At 51.3% G+C, this 16,767-nt stretch overlaps 4 protein-coding genes across 6 annotated transcripts; 2 read left to right on the top strand and 2 right to left on the bottom strand.

Moving 5' to 3' along the window:
* Positions 1-1,424: 1,424 nt before the first annotated feature.
* Positions 1,425-4,180, top strand: INO80B (INO80 complex subunit B). Of its 2 annotated transcripts, none has more exons than XM_019750327.3 (5): positions 1,425-1,581; positions 1,813-2,005; positions 2,229-2,347; positions 2,511-2,680; positions 3,567-4,180. In XM_019750327.3, the coding sequence occupies exons 1-5, from the start codon at positions 1,524-1,526 to the stop codon at positions 4,095-4,097; spliced, it is 1,071 nt and encodes a 356-aa protein (XP_019605886.1). In that variant the 5' UTR covers positions 1,425-1,523; the 3' UTR covers positions 4,098-4,180. The 2 variants fall into 2 exon arrangements, with proteins under 2 accessions (XP_019605886.1, XP_019605885.1); XM_019750326.2 differs by having other exon boundaries at positions 1,428-1,581; positions 1,798-2,005.
* A 500-nt stretch (positions 4,181-4,680) lies between these two features.
* WBP1 (WW domain binding protein 1) lies at positions 4,681-7,059 on the top strand. 2 transcript variants are annotated; one of them, XM_019750329.3, is made up of 5 exons: positions 4,681-4,896; positions 5,237-5,335; positions 5,818-5,920; positions 6,044-6,220; positions 6,392-7,059. In XM_019750329.3, exons 1-5 carry the CDS (start codon positions 4,828-4,830, stop codon positions 6,847-6,849), a joined length of 906 nt encoding a protein of 301 aa, XP_019605888.3. In that variant the 5' UTR covers positions 4,681-4,827; the 3' UTR covers positions 6,850-7,059. The 2 variants fall into 2 exon arrangements, with proteins under 2 accessions (XP_019605888.3, XP_019605887.3); XM_019750328.3 differs by lacking the exon at positions 5,237-5,335 and having other exon boundaries at positions 4,686-4,896.
* Positions 7,060-7,238: 179 nt separating this feature from the next.
* On the bottom strand, positions 7,239-11,000 carry MOGS (mannosyl-oligosaccharide glucosidase). The gene is made up of 4 exons (XM_074332215.2): positions 10,501-11,000; positions 10,094-10,320; positions 9,415-9,611; positions 7,239-9,193 (listed from the first exon to the last, which is right to left on the bottom strand). Exons 1-4 carry the CDS (start codon positions 10,850-10,852, stop codon positions 7,450-7,452), a joined length of 2,520 nt encoding a protein of 839 aa, XP_074188316.2. The 5' UTR covers positions 10,853-11,000; the 3' UTR covers positions 7,239-7,449.
* Positions 11,001-14,553: 3,553 nt separating this feature from the next.
* On the bottom strand, positions 14,554-16,410 carry MRPL53 (mitochondrial ribosomal protein L53). The gene is made up of 3 exons (XM_019750324.3): positions 16,093-16,410; positions 15,882-15,994; positions 14,554-15,773 (listed from the first exon to the last, which is right to left on the bottom strand). Exons 1-3 carry the CDS (start codon positions 16,275-16,277, stop codon positions 15,640-15,642), a joined length of 432 nt encoding a protein of 143 aa, XP_019605883.1. The 5' UTR covers positions 16,278-16,410; the 3' UTR covers positions 14,554-15,639.
* Between the last annotated feature and the right edge of the window lie 357 nt (positions 16,411-16,767).

The following is a 16,767-nucleotide window of genomic DNA, read 5'->3' as shown; positions in this document are numbered from 1 at the left end:
ATTTTTACATTCAGCCCATCCTACGTGGTTACTTTTGGTCTCTGAATTTGTAAGGCCCTCCATGCTGGCCTCCCCTGAGCTTGTCAGGTATAGTATGTGGTCCCCTCTTCATCTACATGGTAGAACTAGTATTTGATAATAGGTTTGTCTGACTCCAAAGTCCCTTCTTTTAATCTGAATCACTATATATATATAACATTGATTTCTTCCTGACTGAATTCTCATATAAAATTGCTCATTGATTCCTTTTAATTTTCTCAGTGAAATATCTCTTGAATCAGTTCTTTCGTTTTTCACTGTTACTGTAATATCTTGTTCAGATACATACCTCATACATATTTAAATATATGTATATAGATGGTGCTTTTTTTTCTAATTATAAATGTGATATATACTGGATGTAAGAAAATTCATTACAGCTCTAGATAGTGAAAATTCTCCAACCCTAACTTTTAAAGACAATCACCATTAATGGTAAGTATACATTCCTCAATTTTTTTCTATGCATATATTAATAGCATATTATGCTTTTAAAAATGGAATCACATCATCTTGAAACTTGCTTTTTTCTCATTTTACATATCAGCATATACAGACCTAGCTTCTTCTTTTTTTTTTTGAAGTTAGGTTAAAAAAACACAGGTTTTATACAAAGTTCAATAGGCAAAAAAGGGTATTTTATGAAAAACAAGTCTCCCTTCACCCTTGTTCCCCAGCTACCCATCAGAATTGCTGTCACCAGTTACTTGAGTAGTCTTCTGGGGCCTCACTGCTTTTAATAGCAGTATACCTTCCCATTGTATGGATGAACCAAAACCATATCCCAAATTATTTTGGTGTTTTATTAGAGCGACACTTAAGACCATTTCCAATGCCATTACCCACTCGGATCTAAATACCATGTCAATTTTATCAGTTATTTATCACTCTTTTGTTAGCAACATGGTGCTCCAGATTGGACAGATGTACCCATAATTCATTTATCCATTTCCCTACTTGCTAGCATTTAGGCTTAAACACTGTTTGCCCTGCTCCTAGGGCACTTGTGCTGTTAAGCATTTCTGCCATTTTGCCGGCAATACAGTTTCTTATGTACTCCTCAATCAAACTGTGAGCTCTTCAAAGGCAAAGTAAAGTGTTCATATTCATTTTTGCATCCTCACAGTCTAGCCCCGAATTTGGTCCGGAGTATATATGCTCACCCCTCTTGAATGTAATAATAATTGAATCGACCGCGCTGAGTTCTGGAATCGAGTGTAGAGAGGCAGAGCGAGGGGAAAGCCCTGCCCCTTTGACTTGTCCCATTCTCAGAGGGCCCGGAACTTCTGTTGGGGAGTATCGTTGTTTCTCAGGGAGGATTTTTTTTTTTTTTTTTTTAGCCGCAAAGCGTACCCGGCACAAGCATGGTTGCTACGCACCGGAAGTAGCCGGTTATTTTGCTGGATTTAGTTCTTCCGCGGGGCGGAAAAGGCGTGTCTGCGTGTGTCCAGACCGTTTGCAGTCCCCTTTCTTAGCAGGACCTCATGAGTAAGCTGTGGCGACGCGGGAACATCTCTGGTGCTATGGAGGCCCCTGAGCCAGGTAAGCGCGAGTCGATGAAGCATCCCAGACCTTCGCAAAACAAAACAAAAAAAAGGAGCTCCTCGGAGCTTCCAGGGTACTTCGCCACAGGTGGGAGGAGGTAGGTGGGGCTGTTGTTATGGTAACAGCGAGTACCGCGGGAAGAAGGGGACCTCATAGGGGTACTGGGTTCTTCAGCGCTCTCACTATCCCTCTCCTCCCATAAACTGTTGACAGACTCTCCTTCCGCAGGGGAGGCGCTTGAGTTGAGTCTGGCAGGTGCCCACGTCCACGGAGTGCACAAGAAAAAGCACAAGAAGCACAAGAAGAAACACAAGAAGAAACACCACCAGGAAGAAGAGGCTGGACCCACACAACCGTCTCCTGCCAAGCCGCAGCTCAAACTCAAAATTAAGCTGGGCGGGCAGGTCCTGGGCACCAAGAGGTGAGGCCAAGAGAGCCAAGGTGTGTTACTTGGGGAACTTTAGGAGCCCACAAAGCTAGAGGGGGAAGCTGGCTGGGCTTTCCAGAAGACAGAATGGACACTGTGACTACAGGGCCGGGGTGAAGGCAGCAAGAACCCTAAAGGATGTGGAGGAAAGCTGGATGTAGCTACTGAGCAGAAGGAGGGCACTTGCTCAGCTTACAGTGGTGTTGCTTCTCTGCAGTGTTCCTACCTTCACTGTGATCCCTGAGGGGCCTCGCTCACCCTCTCCCCTTATGGTTGTGGACAATGAAGAGGAACCTATGGAAGGAGTCCCCCTTGAGCAGTACCGTGCCTGGCTGGGTGAGAAGGATCTGGAGGTGGGGAAACTGGGTTTCTCATCATACCTGGTTAATGGGAGAGGGTTGGTTCCGAGGAAGGTGAGAATTTTGTGTCCCAGTATTGGCCAAATTAGGCTGCCTCATCTGAACAATTCTACTTTTATCTCTCCAATTTTCCTTTCCAGATGAAGACAGTAATTTGTCCCCCTCCCCACTTCGTGACCTGTCAGGGGACTTAGGGGGTCAAGAGGAAGAGGAGGAACAGAGGTGGCTGGATGCCCTGGAGAAGGGGGAGCTGGATGACAATGGAGATCTGAAGAAGGAGATCAATGAACGGCTGCTCACTGCTCGACAGGTAAGTTGATCCATTTTTTATTCAGTTACCAAATATATAGAGAGAACCTTCCATGTCCCAAGAACTTTTCTGGGCAGTGGGAAATCAACAGTGGAGAAAAGACAAGGTTTCTGTTCTCATGGACCTGGTATTCGTGTGTGTATGTTGGGAGGTAAATAAGTAGATAATTTTGAAAAGCTATTAGGTTTATAACAAAAATAGGGTGATGAAACAAAGTGGTGGAAAAGGAACAACATTAGATAGGGAGGGATGACCTCTCTGAAGAGGTAACATTTCTAATACCAGAGTTGCTTTTCAGGCAGAGACCAACAGGCACAAAGGCCCTGAGGGGAACATGCCTAGTAGTGGTCAAGGAGAATAAGTGTGACTAAAACATGGAAGGATTGGAAGCAGAGAAGTGATATATTTGATTTACATTTCAGTAGATTACTTTGGCTTCTTGGGGGGGATAAGGGATAGAAGCCAGCAAACCAACTAGGAAGCTGTTAAAGTAGTCATTGAAAGATGGTGGTGGCTTGAACCAAGGTGAAGTTGTAGGAGAAAATCAGATGGGTATGTTTTACAAGTAGACGTTTATTGGGAGCAGGGAAGAGGAATCAAGGGTAACCTTGAGTTTTTAGCTTGAGCAGTTATCCATTGATGCTATCTATTGAGATAAAAAGATTGAAAACAACCCCCTTCCCCCCATGTGCTGCAGAGTTTCGGTACACAGGGCAGGCAGGTTGCAAGTGTGGAGACCAGGGAGGAGTAGTAAGGGCTCCTGGAGAAGGGTGCTCAAGGTCCTTAAGACCCCGCTTTACACATGCCTTCTTCCCTCCTCCCCCCGCCTCCTTCCTGTGGACCTCACCTATCCATTTTCTGACACCACCCATTTGTCTCTTACCAGCGAGCTCTGCTCCAAAAGGCACAGAGTCAGCCTTCCCCCATGCTGCCCCTGCCTGTGGCTGGAGAGTGCCCGGCCCCCGTCCTCACCGAGGAGATGCTGCTGAAGCGTGAGGAGCGGGCCCGTAAGAGGCGACTGCAGGCGGCGCGGCGCGCGGAGGAGCACAAGAACCAGACTATTGAGCGCCTCACCAAGACTGCTGCCCCCAGTGGGAGGGGCGGCCGCGGGGCTGCGCGGGGAGAGCGGCGGGGAGGGCGGGCTGCGGCCCCGGCCCCCATGGTGCGCTACAGCAGTGGGGCCCAGGGTTCCACACTTTCCTTCCCACCTGGCGTCCCCACCCCCGCGCCAGTGGCTCAGCGGCCGTCCCCATCTGGCCCTCCTCCCCGATGCTCCGTCCCTGGCTGCCCGCACCCGCGCCGCTACGCCTGCTCCCGCACCGGCCAGGCACTCTGCAGCCTTCAATGCTACCGCATCAACCTGCAGATGCGGCTGGGGGGACCCGAGGGCCCCGGATCCCCCCTTTTGGCTACTTAAGGCCTTTAACCCAGACTGCGCCCTCTCCCCTGCCCAGATTCAGTGTCTTTCCCCACCTTATTAAATTTAATCCAGTGCCTCGACTTGTACAGAATTGGGGAATGGGGTATGGGAGGCCAATTCCCCGTACCAATGCCCCCATTGAAGCTTGCATCCACGCCTGGGAAACGTCCACCAGGCCGCAGGAAGACGGGCCACTTGCGCCCAGACTCAGGCTGATTTGGGGACCTAGCTTCTTCCACCGGTGTTAACTGGCGAGGTCAGGCTTTTGGTGTCATCCCGAAAACAGGGCTCAAGCCAATCGGCGGAAACTTGGCTCTTCTGGATGGCCGTTCATTGGTTGACAACTCCAAGCCTGTTCTATTGTCCGTATTGGCTATTGTAGCTGTCAGTCAGAGCCATGGGTCGAATCTTACCCCACTCTTTGTCTGTGAGAGCTCTTGTTGTCTGGGAGAGTGGCGGAGGCGCTGCTGTGGATTGGTCACCGGGAGAAGCCTCCGACCAGCTCCTATTCGCCCGTTCCCCGGAGGGCGATGCTGATTGGTAGGACAGAGCAACCTGGGTCCTAGTTGGCAGTGCTCTCCCCGGATGGGAGCTCCGACCGTGGAGTGATGGTGGCAGCAGTGAAGATGGGCCGGGCAGGGACCATGGCGGTGGCGGCCGTGGTGGCAGGGGCGGGGTGGCTGGCAGTGGAGGAGGCTGTGGCCTTCAAGGGGCTGTAGGTGGAGGCATGGCTCAGGCCAGCAGCGGGAACAGCAGCGAGGAGGCCTGGGGGGCACTTCGGGTGCCGCAACAGCAGGTATCCCAACAGCTCCCAAAGCCCATCGCGACAGCCATTTATTTCCCTTTCCCCTTTCCTGTCCCTGCTTTTTAGGGTGGGGGAGGGGTGGGGTGAGGGAGGAACTCACGGAGCTAAAGGTACTGTGAAGTTCCTAAATATGCTCCTTCCACTCTTTGTCTAAACTTTGTAACGTAGATGCAGTTGACTTTGCCTGAAGCCTCATAGACTCATCCCATGGCTGCGGTGGGAGCTTGCAGTGGCTCTCCAGTGACCAGAGGCATAGAGAGGCCCCAGGGAGGCTCCCTGTCTTGCATCAGTTATTTGTGATTTTTTTTCTGTGTGCCTATTGTCACAACAGAGTCCAGCAGCGGCTTCTCCTGAGGGAGCAATTTGGAGAGCTGGAACCCAGACTCGCGGCCTGGATGCCATCCTTTATCATCCACAGCAATCCCATCTGGTTGGGAGCACTGTTCTGGGTCTCACACTGCCAGTCCTCTACCCTAGGAAGTCTGAGATCCAGGGGTGGAAAGATCCACCTTGGGGAGGGGGAGTGGCAGACGGTGGGGGACGATGAAAGCATCTTAGCTTTGGAAATTACTTTAAACCCCTTACCCATTGTCCAAGACTTTGAGATATCTCAGATTGTCTTCTGCCAAAACATTCCATTAACAGAAAACACCTTGGGGGCCAGCCTATACGCAGAGCTCAAATCTGCCTCTGTAGGTCCCCCCTTTCATCTTGTTCGCTAGACTGATTTTTGCTATTCCATGTTGACAGCCCTTCAGATATTTGAACACTCCTCTCAGCATCACTCTTCCCTCTCCCCATAGATCTGAGCTAAACTCGGTTCCCAGGGTGGGGTTGTGTATGTGCATGCAGGGGTTGGGGATGGGGGTGGACAGTGCCTTGGGCTGGTTCTAAGTGCCTCCTTGCTCCCAGCTTCGAGAGCTGTGTCCAGGAGTGAACAACCAGCCCTACCTCTGTGAGAGTGGTCACTGCTGTGGGGAGACTGGCTGCTGCACCTACTACTATGAGCTTTGGTGTGAGTCTGCAGGGGGGCTGTTCTCTGGTCCTGCCCACCCTCCCTTGGACCTCAGAATTCCAGCCTTCAAGGACCGACCTTCCCTGCATGGGAAGTATCTAATACTCTCCTCACCCCCTGCAGGGTTCTGGCTTCTCTGGACTGTCCTCATCCTCTTTAGTTGCTGTTGCGCCTTCCGCCATCGTCGAGCTAAACTCCGGCTGCAGCAACAGCAGCGGCAGCGTGAGATCAACTTGTTGGCCTACCATGGGGCGTGCCATGGGGCTGGCCCTGTCCCTACCGGTTCACTGCTTGACCTTCGTGAGTGACTTGAGGCTCCGGGCTCACCACGACTGCCCCCTCCCACACCACGACCCTGAATCATCCCCACATTCCCTTTTCAGACATTTCAAAGCACTTTTCCCTAATAGGAAAGAGACCACCATCTCACCTCTGGTTGCCTTCAACCAACCATGCCCTTCTTTCCTGCAGGCCTCCTCAGCGCCTTCAAACCCCCAGCCTATGAGGACGTGGTTCACCACCCAGGCACACCGCCGCCTCCTTACACTGCAGCCCCAGGCTGCGCCTTGACTGCTTCCAGGGAATGCACCTGCTGCTCCTCTGCTTCTAGCTGCCCTGCCCACTGCGAGGGAACAAATGTGCAAGGTGTTTCCTCCCACCAGAGTGCCCCCCCTCATCAGGAGGGTGAGCTTGGGGCAGGGGTGAGCCCTGACCCCACAACCCCTTCTGGCCGCTATCGCCGCCTGACTGGTGACTCGGGTATTGAGCTCTGCCCTTGTCCTGACTCCAGTGAGGGCGAGCCAATCAAAGCTAGGGTTGGTGCCACTCAGCCTGATCTGAGGGACCACTCCCCTCGTGCCCTGCCCCTAGATCCCATACCCCAGGTTTCTCCTGCGGGGCTGGCTTCCAGTGAAGGGGATATCCCATAAGCAGTTAGGGGAGGGTGGGTGGGTTACTTGTCCACCAAAAACAGGCCTGGTCCTAACTCCTTGAGTTTTCTTCTGCCTCTGTCCTCCTAGAATCTGCCTGGAAGGGCTGGTGTCTTACAGAAAGGGGCAGTGTTTGGGGGACTGTGCTAGTTCTACCCCCCCATGACATACACAGGAGCCTTTGATCTCATTAAAGAGATGTGAACCAGCTGCTGTGGACTTGGGTGGACCAGTGCTCAACTCACTGCATTGCACTTGACCTGACTGGATTGGGAAGGGACAGGTAATGGCCACTCTTTGCACCTTCTCTAAAGGACAGCAGGCAGCCTTAAGGTCTGGATTGAGCTAAGACCTCTCTTGGTGAGGCAAAGCTGGCAAAAACAAGAGAGTTTGGCATGCTTTTCCAATTTATTTAGAAAAATAAGACTCTGAATTCACATTCACCCCAGGGCTGTGTGGTATAACAGTAAGGAGACACCTGAGATGAGCTGAGGAGGGTTTGAAGCACTGGTATCTGAGGGCTGGGGGCAGAAGCTAGAGACCTTATCTTTCTAGTCCAGAGTGGCACAAGGGGCCTGGCTCTCTTCCCACACTCCCCTTTTAGTAGTCTTCAGCCATGGCCAGTAGCACAAGGCTGGTCCAACCTTGGAAAGGCCGGCAACCCATGCCCCTCCCATCCTGGTCACTGTATTGCTCCCACAGGAAACCTGTGGCCTGGTACTGCTGCCACACATTGCCCACCACATTGGCACGTAGCTCACTGTGGAGCTTGGCAGCCCGGGCCTGGTGGGGACCCTCCAGCTGCCCATAGTGGTGGAGAGCCCCCAGGGCCAAGTAGTTGACATTGAGCCACACAGCACCCCGCCAGTAGGGAGGATCGTGCTCTGAATTGCGCTGGCCGTAAAAGGAGCTGGAGGCTGCAAGGGAGCGCAAACCAAAACGGCTCCAGAGATGGCGACTGTCAGCTAGAACATCCAGTAGGGGCCCAAGGCGGGATGAGTGGGGGTCCAGCAGCCGCAGCAACAAGGGAAAAATACTGACATAGCCCAAGGCATCCACATACTGCAAGCGAGGGTGGGGCCGGCCCACCACCCGCACCAGCCCCTGAGGGGGCCGAGGCTTTAGCTGCACAGCTTTTGTGTGGTTCCCAAAGTCTGCAAAGACTCCTAGCTCTGGGGCCCAGTGCAGCTCATCCAGGATCTTCTCGTCTCCCAGTGAGGCAGCAAGTGCGCCCAGCTCTGCAGCTGCCTCAGCCTCTCCCAGCTGCTCTGCTAGCCGCATCAGCACACGGGCACCCAGTGCAACCCAACACCGCAGGTCCAGGTGCCGTTCAGTGGCTGAAGGGTGCGAAGCTCGGGGATAATCATCTAGTCCCGAAGGCAGCGTCTTGGGGTTCAACAGCGTTGGCAAGGTTGGGTCCCGGCCCCGCCAGCGGTAAGATAGTGGCACTGGCCCTGTCTGGCTCTGATGGAGCCAGGAGAACCAGGCGTACAGACGGGGAAAAGCCCTGCGGAGGAAGGCTAAGTCCGCAGGGTCACCACCTTCTAGCATGTGGGCTACAGGCAAAAGTAGGGTGGGGGGGTTAGCATGGGCTGCTCGTTGCACCAGAAATTCTGGGGGTACCCGGGCTCGAGCCTCATCCCCGAGCACCTGCTCCCGTCCAATCCAGCCATCAGCATTAAGCAGTCCCAGCCAATGGCCTAGGGCCTCTTGGGTGAGGCGGGGATCCCACCGCTGGACCACCAGCTGGTGAAAGCCTTCATCCCAAAGGAAGCCTCGTGGGAAGAATGACCGGGAGGGCACCGCTGTGAAAAGAGGGACAGGGGGAAAAAGGGCGGGGGCCACCTTCTGTTCAGACCCCTCAACCTTCATGTCTGGCAACACCAGACCCTGTCCATAGAAGTAGCCAATCCCCCCAAGGAGGCCGCTGAGGGCAGCCCGACCCAAAGCCTGCTCCCCAGGGCTCAGGCCCTTCTCCTGCAGCCGGAAGGTCTTCTCAAAGCGTTCTTTAAAGGCTTCAGTATGGGTCTCCAGGGCCTGGCTCAGCAGGCTGCCTGCCAGCTGCCCCAGAGCTTGGTTTCTTCCTGCCCGGGCACTGCCTGATTCAAACACCAGCTCCATGGAAAAGGGGGCTTTCAGTGTCACCTGTTGTATCAAGAATTGCCCTTGTTCCTGTCTCTGCCCACTTGGGCCTCTGTCCTCCCACTTCAGAGAACCTGGCAAGCCAAGGTAGCGTTCAGGGGAGGCCCCTGGCGACCGATGCTGAAACCAGCTATTTAGGCGACTCTTCACCATCTCTGTCAGCAAGGGAAGTCCCGGGTTGGAGGACCAGAAGACATTGTAGCTTGAAATGAAAAAGATAAATAGGAAATGTTACTAAGGAAGAAGTGGAGGGGATTATAAAGAGACATGAGGTCATCAGGAGTCAGGATGGGAGGGTCTTGGCAAAGCAGGGGACGTGGAGCCTGGTGAAAAGGGAAATAACTGGTGGAAAGGGTAGAGTGGGGGAGGGAGAAATCAGGCTAGGTCAACATCCATACCACCCCACACTCTTCCCCCAGTTACCTGCTGTACTTGGGTACAGTATCCCCTGGACTGGTTGGTGGCAGAAGTGTAAAACGGAAGTCACCAAGTTCACTGGTGTGCCCACTGATGAACTTCAACTGGCCCTTAGCCCCAACCTCTGGCACTAGGACTTCCTTGCCATCTGTCACCACATAGAAGAACAGGGACACCAAAGGGAGGGCAGAGGTACCTGAGGCCTGGATAACCAGAGAGAACAGAAAAACAGCATTAGATTGGCATTCTCCCTTGAAAATCAGGCTTAGTGAGGGAAAAGGGCACTAGGTGGGAGCAACATGAGAAACAACATACATCTGGCAGTGCTGAGGGTCACTGAGGTAAGCACCCAGGATGAGACAAAGAGCCTAGAACTGGGTTCTCTGGGAAATAAGAGTACCGTGCCACATATGCTAAGAATGCTACATATCATTTCCTTTAATTCTTACAATACTATTGAGTTAGGTGCTATTTTTATCTTCATTTTACAAAAAAAGGAAACCAAGGCTTAGAAATAGTATAGAGATGGTTTTACCAGCAAGTGTTTAAGGCAGGTAACCAGATTCAAACTAGATAGCCAGATTCAGTTCCTTCTGTTACCCCTCCCCCACCTTCACACTGCATTCGCTGGCAGCAAAGGGTGGAGGGAGTCTGGGCTGGGGGAAGGGTGTCCTGGGGCCCTGACCTGAGGCTCTACAGTCACTCTCCAGCTCCAGTCCCCTCCGTGCTGACCCCCAGGTCTCTTGACGAATTCAGTGGTGAGCCTTAAGGCCCCATCCTGGATGTGTTGCCGCCCGAAGGAGAGACCGTCGTGGAACTCCCAGCCATAGGGACCCACGCCGTCCCCCTGCTCACACGTGTGCCTGAGCTTAGGGGTCCCTGGGGTGGCGCCTTGTTGCGCCCACATCAGTCCTGGGGGTAGAATGGCCACGTAAGTCAAGAGCAGGGATCCTGTCCCTCTGGGTCTCCGAGAACTTCTGGGTCTTCCCTCTTCATAACTCTCCTGATCCACTCCTCCCCACCCTTGCTCTGGCGTGAAGCTGGGGCACCTAGATTAAGAGTTTGCCTGCCTGCCCGCCGGGGCCCTGTTACCGGTGAGCAGGGGCTGCGGGCTTCGAGTCTTCATGCCGAAGTAGACGTGAGGGCGGTAGGTGCCCCAGAAGAAGTCCGGGGCCACGGTGGGGCTGGAAGAGTCTGGAGGCAGCGCCGGGGGCGCAGAGTGCAGTGTGACCGCCCGCCGCACACGGTACCACGCCAGCAGCCAGCTTCCCGACAGGCTCAGGGCCAGAATCAGAGCCACAATGGCCAGAACTGCTCCCCTGACCGTGCTACGAGCTACGCCGACCCGGTTGTCCCGTCGCGCGGGGCCGCCCCGAGCCGCCCCCTCAGCCGTCCGCGCTCCATCTGCCGGCGCTCCGCGGCGCCGCCTCTCGCCGCGAGCCATCCTGGCACGGAGGTCGGCGTCGCGGGAGCTCCGGGAGGCGGCAAAGGAGGCAGGGTCCTGCCTCGCCTCCCGGTCTAGCGCAGCGCCTGGGCTGCCGCTGATCTACCAGCCACACGAGACAGCCCGGCGCTCCAGCTCCGCTTCCGCCTCCTACCGGAAGTCCCGCCCCACTACGTTAGGTTAAGACCCCCGAACCGGAACTGTGGTCGTCGGCGTGGCATAAGGCTAGTCAACCGGATTGGTTCCCTGGGTCTGGTCGGTTCCCTCGGCCGGGTCGTGTTTATTTGCTGTCCTCACGGAGTTCCCAGGCTAGTACGGAAAAATAAAATCTGACATTGGGCTCTTTTAAACATATCTTAGGCCAGCCCGGTGCTCAGGTGGTTGGAGCGCCATGCTCTTAACAGGGAGGTCTTGGGTTAGATTCCCACATGGGCCAGTGAGCTGCGCCCTCTACAGCTAAGATTGTGAACAACAGCTCTCCCTGCAACTGGGCTGCAGTGAACAGCCAGAGGTTGGGTGAGCTGCCCTGGCCTGCTGCGTGCCTCCACTAGCAGCCGGTGGCCAGCGTGAGTGGCTGTGTGCTGCCATGGGCTGCTGTGTGTTGTGGTGTGCTGCCGTGAGCGGCCGACCAACCATTGGTGACTGACTGTCTCAGCCCAGGGGAAGCACAAAGCTCATAATACCAGCATGGGCCAAGGAGCTATGTCCTACACAACTAGACGGAGAAACAATGGCTTGAACCGGAGTGTGTGTGTGTGTGTGTGTGTGTGTGGGGGGGGGGGATACATATATATTTCAAAACATATATTATAGATATACACCTGAGATACTATCCTGAGTGTTTTATATTTAACTACTCCCACAACACGCCAGTCAGGTGGCTGAAAACTGTGGCTTAGAAAGTTCAAGTCACTTGGCCCTGGCCAGAGACAGGAAGTGGGTAACTTGGAACCCAGGTGTGTCTGAATCAAACTCAATCAATTTGGCCACTTTCCTAGTAAAGAGTGCTAGAGTGGGCCCAAGATGAAGCCTGAGATCTGTTCCAGTAGGGTTTTTACACTTTAAATAAGTTATATCTCTCCTCATTCTAGGATTCCTTATCTAGATGAACCCTAAAAGGACCATAATGGTGGTGCATGCACCTAGAGAATGTGTATTTTTTTCTTTTCTACAACCTAGAAAGCAAAGGAGCTTAGGGAAAGGATCGTTTTAATGTCCAGCTCAGGGAAGGCTGTAGGAAGGAGGTAGCATCAGCACTTCAGGTTAACCTAAAAGAGACGTTACATTTGATGTTGCTTTAGAACTTAGATGGTTACTTATTTCTCACCAACAGCTCCGCATAAAAGGTATTATGTAACATTTCCGGGGACCAAGAGACTAGAGAAAGAGGCTGGCAATTGCATCATTACATGAAGGGAACTTACATATGAGGTGCGCCAGCAAGACAACATGGGTACCCTCCACGCCACGAGGCAGGCACTAAGGAGTTATGACCTAACCCAGATAAGGGGAAAATGCCTTACGTGTGCCTGGGGCTGGGAGATGATCAGACTCTGAAGGGATTTTCGAGAAGCAATCTGTTCTGGCCAGGATCTACCTGGCGGGTAGGGGCAGGCAGCAGTCATGTCACAGAGTAGTCTCTCCTCCACAAAAGGTATTTTCGTAAAGTAAAAATCCCTATCAAAATAGGGATTTTGAAAATCCCTTTTTAAAAAACTTTTAAAATCTCTTTAAAAAAACTATTTCACACCTCTATGCTTTTCTATTACCACACCTCCCACCCAAATGCATTAGATAAAACTAATATTTTATGCTGACATCCACTTCCTATTCCACTATAATCTAATTTCTGGGCCCACCCTGCACTGGTAGACTTTGCTCATTTGGCAGTCATCTTTAAAGATTTTATTGGGGAAGGGGAACAGGACTTTATTGGGGAAAGTGTGTACTTCCAGGACTTTTTCCAAGCCGTTGTCCGTTCAATCTTAGTTGTGGAGGGCGCTATTCAGCTCCAGGTCCAGTTGCCGTTGTTAGTTGCAGGGGGCACAGCCCACCATGCCTTGCGGTTGAGAGCCCACTGGTCCATGTGGGAATCGAACCAGCAGCCTTCAGCGTTAGGAACACGGAGCTCCAACCGCCTGAGCCACCGGGCCGGCCCCCAGCAGTCGTCTTCTGATCAAACCCAATGGTCAGCCCTGTCTTTCTTGCTACCATTGTACCTGGTCCACATCTCTATTGTAGCACTTATTACATACCTGAGTTTTATTATTCATCTTTGTATCCCAGTACTAATCACAGTTATAGGCACAAGGTAGATGCTAAATACTTGTAAATTCAACAAATGTTTATTGTACACTCTGTATCAGGGACTATATAAAGTGCTGGGGACAGAGAGAAAACAGCCCCAACCTCAAGTTCACAATCTAGAAATACATTGCCAACACTCAATCCATGTTTATAGTAATGTTTGAACCATCCCCATTTTACAATTGAGTGGTTAAGTCTGGCCAGACAATAGCCAGTTAACCACAGAAGTGGGGACTCACATTTAGGTTGTCAGTATTTTTTCGCCTCTAGCATAAAGCCTCATGTGTTATGTGCTGTGCCGCTGAGTTGGCTCCGATTCCTGATGACCCATAAATAAGGTGATGTCCCCAATGTCCTGTCAACATCCCTGCTCAACTCCTGAAGACTCATGCCTGTGGCTTCTTTTAAGGAGTCAATCCATCTCACATTTGGTCTTCCTCTTTTCCTGCTGCCTTCTATTTTTTCCAGCATTACTGACTTTTCCAAAGAAAAGTCTTCTCATGGTGAGTCTGCCTTCTCATGGTGTACCCAAAGTAGCACAGTAAGGACTCTACATAACATTTATTTTGTTCCTAGTAATGTTCTAGGTGCTTAACAGTTATCAATTCATTTAATCCTCTCAAAGTTTTATAAGGTATGTACTACCGTGTTTCCCTGAAAGTAAGACCTAGCCGGACAATCAGCTCTAACGGGTCTTTTGGAGCAAAAATTAATATAAGACCTGATCTTATTTTACTATACGATTGGGTAATAATATAATGTAATGTAATATAATAAATATAACATAATAAATATAATAAAATATAATTAATATAACACTGGGTCGTATATTGATTTTTGCTCCAAAAGATGCATTAGAGCTGATTGTCCAGCTAGGTCTTATTTTCGGGGAAACACAGTATTATCCCCATTTTATAAATGAGGAAACAGGCACTGAGAGACTTAAGTCATTTGTCCAAAGGTACACAGCTACTTAAGAGCAAAGTTGGGAATTCAACCTCAAGCATTCTGGCTCTTCTACACTATACTGCTTCCTGATTGTTTTCTTTTTTTAAAGGGGGAGGGAAAAGAATAACTCTTTGAAGATAGCACCCTTTTAAGCAGAACAGTGTAGTAATGCTATAGGAGAGTCATGGAAAATGTATTTGCCAGAGTACACAGGAGCCAGTGTCTAGAGAGCCTTCCTTGATTGCCTAGCTGAGCATTCTGAAGTTCTCTAAACCAATGACTAGCAACCATTTTTCCTATAACCTACAGTAAGAAATAATTCTCTCTTGCAACCAAGTACATACAGCTACACACACATACACATACTTTATATCTATACACATGCACATATATATTCATATATGCCTAAAACTTCAGTTTCTTAAAAGAATACTTCCCATTTCATGTGCCATGCACTCTGATACTTTTTATTCTATTTTACTTTGTTTTTTAAAGGTTGATTTACTCCCTAAATTCATTTCATATCCACACTAACAGGTGGTAACTCAATATGAAAAATACTTTAAACACAATGCCTAAAAGTACTTTAGGTACTGTTCTCTCAAACAAGTAGTAGTGAGACAAATAACCAGTGATATGCTTTGGAAAGATAGGATGAAGCTGCCGCAAAAATGATTAGAAAAAAGGAGACAAGCTAGGAGAATGCAACAATGATACAGGAGTGAATGGGAATGAAGAGAACATTTCAGGAGCTTTTGTTTAAGACAGAATATTCTGAATTTACTGACTGGATATGCAGGGAACGGAGAGGGAAGAACCAGAGATAATGCTGTGATTACCAGCCCAGGTGGCTGAGCAGGTGAACTGTCTTTAAAAGGAACCAGGTAGTCAGGGGGTGGGGAAAGTACATGTGTACGTAAGATCGTCACTTCTATTTTGGACAGAAAGTGTTAGTGGGATTTGGAGAAAACATGTAGTAGGTAATTTAACTATAGCACAGAAATTGAGATTAGAGCTAAACAGAAATGTAAGGTTTAGCCAAAGAGGGTAGTTCAAGTCATGACAGAAGAGATGCCTCCAAAATAGAGGAAAAAATGAAGTGCCCCTTTACGGTTAAGATAAGAAAAAGGATGAGAAGTTCTACAAGGGAGTGAATTGAAAGTGGCAGAAGCTACTGATATGGAAACATGAGGATTGAGAAAATAGCACTGAATTTAGCTATGTAATAAGAGTAAGAGGTACCTTGAGTGAGTGGTGGGGGAAGCCAGATTCAAAACGGTTCAGCAATTGAGTGATGGTAAGAAAGTGAAATGAATTCAAGTTTGTCCAGACCCCTCCAGGATCCTGTCTCGTCCCAGAAACACTGGTTAGATTTGTAGTCAAAGGGCTCTTTTTTTTTTTTTTTGCGGGGGGCGGGGAACATTCTTTGTGTCCCTCCAAATAGTGATTTGAGTGAATAAGTCAAGCTTTTCTTGGATAAGTATCCTAGTAAGTCCCAGGCTAAAATATGCTTGCTGGTCTCTTCCGCGCTATCAGCGCTCGGCACTAGGACCAGGCTTGTCCCCGCTCCCCGCCGCGCCCCTGGCCTGGATGTGGGACGCGAAGGCAGTGAGCATTTCCTGGGCGGTGAGGTGGGCGCCGCGCATAATCAGGCGATGGCCGTCTCCTGGGGAAGAAACGAACGCATCAGGCACGGGAAGGACGGCTGGGCGGGGGCTGAGGGCGCGCGGGCTGCCTGCTGCCCCCTCCCACCCTACTCCCCACTCAAGCCCACCGAACAGCACGTCTACGCAGGGCTCGGAGCCGTCGTGCCTCACGTCTGCAATCACCGAGCAGTTGAGGTTGGTGGAGCGGACCTTCTCGCTGCTCACCGCCTGGAGGAAGGTCCTGCGGTGGGAAAGCGGCGTGAGCGCCAAGCCGAGGGGGTGGACGCCCGGCGGGAGCGAGGCTCGTCCCTTCCCGTCCCCATTCCCTCCCCCTCGTACCTCGTCGACTCCACGTCCTTCTCGAAGGGGCAAAATTGAACCCGAACCTGCTTGACAGCCCGGAGCCCGAGCCGAGCCAAGGCTGCCGCCATGGTAACCTCCACCCCGGAAGCACTCGGGCGGACGGACGCGTTAGCAGTAAGGACGACTGTGAGTGGCCGCGCTCGCTGCAGGACTCGCCCCATCCGCCCCTCAGGAGCGCGCACTCCCACGTGCCATCCACTAGGAACCGCCACTCCGGGCTCTCCAACCCGAGAGGAGTTGGAGAAGGGTGAGGTGGTTTCGGCCTTGGGTACGAGTCGCCCAAAGTAAGCGGTCAACAAATACTACTTTCATTCATAGCCCTCTGGTACCACGGTGAAGACACTAAACAGTGCAGAAGCCACTTGCACCTGGCTCGTTAACATCCGTCTTCTGCATACATTCCCCTTCAATACCCTGCTGTGCCCGATTAAGTGCTGGTCCCTTCCAAGGAGAGGGCACCACCACCACCACCAGGGATTATGTACCTACCAGGGGGTAAACCCCACTCAGGTAATTAAAGATTGAACATGTTGAACTCTGAGTAACCAAAGCTTAATCGTGAAGGTCCTACAGCTCAGTATGCTTCAATGGCTGAAATAATAATGGGGAGGGGAGTACAGGGTAGTACAGCCCTTGGGGCTGATGCAGCCA

Source organism: Rhinolophus sinicus, chromosome 2, assembly GCF_057876585.1.
Source record: "Rhinolophus sinicus isolate RSI-liver-muscle chromosome 2, RSI-T2T, whole genome shotgun sequence".
Classification (NCBI taxonomy): domain Eukaryota; kingdom Metazoa; phylum Chordata; class Mammalia; order Chiroptera; family Rhinolophidae; genus Rhinolophus; species Rhinolophus sinicus.
The sequence above is the reverse complement of the archived record's forward strand: the minus strand, read 5'-3'. Positions and strand labels throughout refer to the sequence as shown.

Bases quoted from the DNA above. Each gene is read 5' to 3' on its own strand.
- INO80B (XM_019750326.2), top strand. From the start codon at position 1,524: ATGAGTAAGCTGTGGCGACGCGGGAACATCTCTGGTGCTATGGAGGCC. The intron at 2,006-2,228 runs GTGAGGCCAAGA...GCTTCTCTGCAG, and splicing joins CAGGTCCTGGGCACCAAGAG to TGTTCCTACCTTCACTGTGA. The intron at 2,681-3,566 runs GTAAGTTGATCC...GTCTCTTACCAG, and splicing joins GGCTGCTCACTGCTCGACAG to CGAGCTCTGCTCCAAAAGGC.
- WBP1 (XM_019750329.3), top strand. From the start codon at position 4,828: ATGGCTCAGGCCAGCAGCGGGAACAGCAGCGAGGAGGCCTGGGGGGCA. The intron at 5,336-5,817 runs GTTGGGAGCACT...CCTTGCTCCCAG, and splicing joins ATCCACAGCAATCCCATCTG to CTTCGAGAGCTGTGTCCAGG. The intron at 6,221-6,391 runs GTGAGTGACTTG...TCTTTCCTGCAG, and splicing joins CGGTTCACTGCTTGACCTTC to GCCTCCTCAGCGCCTTCAAA.
- MOGS (XM_074332215.2), bottom strand. From the start codon at position 10,852: ATGGCTCGCGGCGAGAGGCGGCGCCGCGGAGCGCCGGCAGATGGAGCG. The intron at 9,612-10,093 runs GTCAGGGCCCCA...CTGGTTATCCAG, and splicing joins GAGTGACTGTAGAGCCTCAG to GCCTCAGGTACCTCTGCCCT. The intron at 9,194-9,414 runs GTAACTGGGGGA...TTTCATTTCAAG, and splicing joins ACTGTACCCAAGTACAGCAG to CTACAATGTCTTCTGGTCCT.
- MRPL53 (XM_019750324.3), bottom strand. From the start codon at position 16,277: ATGGGGCGAGTCCTGCAGCGAGCGCGGCCACTCACAGTCGTCCTTACT. The intron at 15,995-16,092 runs GTACGAGGGGGA...TTCCCACCGCAG, and splicing joins AAGGACGTGGAGTCGACGAG to GACCTTCCTCCAGGCGGTGA. The intron at 15,774-15,881 runs GTGGGCTTGAGT...TTTCTTCCCCAG, and splicing joins CTGCGTAGACGTGCTGTTCG to GAGACGGCCATCGCCTGATT.